The sequence below is a fragment of the Camelina sativa genome, chromosome 14, assembly GCF_000633955.1.
Source record: "Camelina sativa cultivar DH55 chromosome 14, Cs, whole genome shotgun sequence".
NCBI lineage: Eukaryota > Viridiplantae > Streptophyta > Magnoliopsida > Brassicales > Brassicaceae > Camelina > Camelina sativa.
The window spans coordinates 11654856-11656907 of record NC_025698.1 but is presented as its reverse complement, the minus strand read 5'-3'; the positions used below and the strand labels follow the sequence as shown (position 1 = coordinate 11656907).

At 40.5% G+C, this 2052-nt stretch overlaps 1 protein-coding gene across 1 annotated transcript in view; it reads right to left on the bottom strand.

Annotated features, from left to right (window-relative positions):
* The window catches only part of LOC104743480 (mediator of RNA polymerase II transcription subunit 23-like), a 7165-nt gene that overhangs the window by 3785 nt on the left and 1328 nt on the right, over positions 1-2052 (bottom strand). The window contains exons 4-10 of the mRNA XM_019235492.1: positions 2009-2052; positions 1696-1897; positions 1326-1597; positions 1048-1131; positions 844-938; positions 522-684; positions 10-426 (exon numbers count right to left, since the gene is read on the bottom strand). Coding sequence (XP_019091037.1) covers positions 10-426; positions 522-684; positions 844-938; positions 1048-1131; positions 1326-1597; positions 1696-1897; positions 2009-2052 — 1277 coding nt within the window. The remainder of the gene's footprint in view (positions 1-9; positions 427-521; positions 685-843; positions 939-1047; positions 1132-1325; positions 1598-1695; positions 1898-2008) is intronic.

Sequence of the window (2052 nt, the reverse complement as noted above, 5' to 3'; positions counted from 1 at the left end):
AAAGCAAACCAGATTTGCGCTGTTGATGTTATCAGCGTGGCCTTGCATCAGCAGACAAGCACCAGCACATAGATACTGGCGGTGTTGAGGAAAACTGTGACCGAGGTATGTCACAACGTACGCGGGTTCAGCAGATGGTGAGAGAAGCTGAGTGCACTGGTTTATCACAGTTGTTTCAGCCTGTTGCCACGCTTGAATTGATAGGCCCCTCTTGTCTACCCGTCCAACCAAAGTGTCACGGAGAAGGGTTGGAAAATGTCGCATCGTCTTCTCTGACCATGTATGCTGACTCGTCGCGAGTATTTGTTCCAACATGGTTTGCAGATAAACTAAATGATCAGCGTCAGCGATACCACGTGTTTTGATCGTGATAGCAAGAGTCATGATGGTTATGCGGTTTAATGTTTCAGTGAATTCAGTTGGACCCTGGTGATAATAACAGAAGAACAATTATTTACACCTGAATCATTCTGGTACAGAATAAGGAGACAGTGAGTAATTCGAAAAAAAAAAACACTTACTTTTCCCTCCCGTTTCACAGAAAAAAAGTCTCTGAGTGATAAAATGAGATTCATGCACAAGTTTTCAGCTAGTCTGAATATACGGTGGTCACCACGTTTTCCTTTCAATGCAGAGATTATTTTAGTTACATCGTACATTAAAGTCTTACTCTTTCCTTGGTATCTGCAAAAGGTGCATCAATAGGAGCAGTAAGTTTGTGTCATCAGGTTAAACAGCTAATATGGCGAAAGCCCTAAACAACTATCATCTAACTAAGAGTATGACCCAGTTAAAAAGCATAGAAGGGTGGACTCCAATTTGAGAACTTTTTGCTCGTGTTACCTGTAGAGCGGAAGCAAACGATAATTCAGAATCTCAAGAACAAGCAACGTCACCCCAGGCTTGCTTAGCAGAGAAGCATTTCGCTGGGCCAATTGCTACAGAAAGTTAGTTAATCTCATGAATCTCTTATGATCAATAGATGAAAGTAATTAAACATAAGATAATGAACGTCAAAAGGCAACAAGATAGAACCAAATAGCTTACACTGAAATGCGAACGGAACATCGAATGAGGGGATATCAGCAGCAATCTTGTGTATGTCTCAACCATTGCAATACTAGGAACAACCTGCACTCAGATGTTCACCAAATTAATTTTTCTCAGGATTTTAAAATCAATTATGAACAATTAAAACACTAAAGTTGTTTACTAAACCGTAGAGAAAACAGGTCACTACGTAAAACTGGCAAAGAAGATGTTCTTCATAGATCAGTGCATCACTTAACATATATAAATATCTTTTTCAGACAAAGGAAACAAACCTGGCTAACAAACAAAGCTTCTTCCATCTGAAGGGCCAATTTCAAGCACAAGTTCATTGAAAAGCCAGATAGCAATGACATAGGTAACGGTGTCACTTCCTGCGTCATCATTACTCTGTCGTTTGGCTGTAATCCCGGCAACTCAGCCATGCCAGCTGAAGATAACCAATTTATAACTGTTTCACATGCTGGTTGTGCCATGGTGTAGGAAACAACCCAAAACATGCCAATCGACCTATCATCCATATTCATATAATCCATCATGCGCTCCCCTGAGAAACTCAAACAAGAAACATAATGTGAGGACGTTTTTATAATCGGGAGTTCTCTGCTTCATACTCCAAGCCATGCAATTGAAACCTAAATGTACCTTTGCTTCTCCACCACTCATCGATCTGCTTTCCCTTCAACAGCTGTTCATTGTTTAGGTATGCCCTAGTCGTTGTGCTTAGTGACCAAATCCGTAGATTCTGACAACTGCTTACGAAGTCAAGCAACACACTCTGAGGATTATTGGGATCAGAATTTCTGTCTTCCCTGTGAAATGATAAGATCTTCCTAGTAGTCTCCACCTGAGAGAAAACCCAAATAGAGCACAAGTTGCGATGTCAAGTTCAACAAAAAAAAGAAGTACAAATAACTGCATTGCAGCTGCAAACACATCAATATAATTGAGAAATGACCTTTTTAGCATCTGAATTCAACGCAGTCATCACAAGCTCCACGC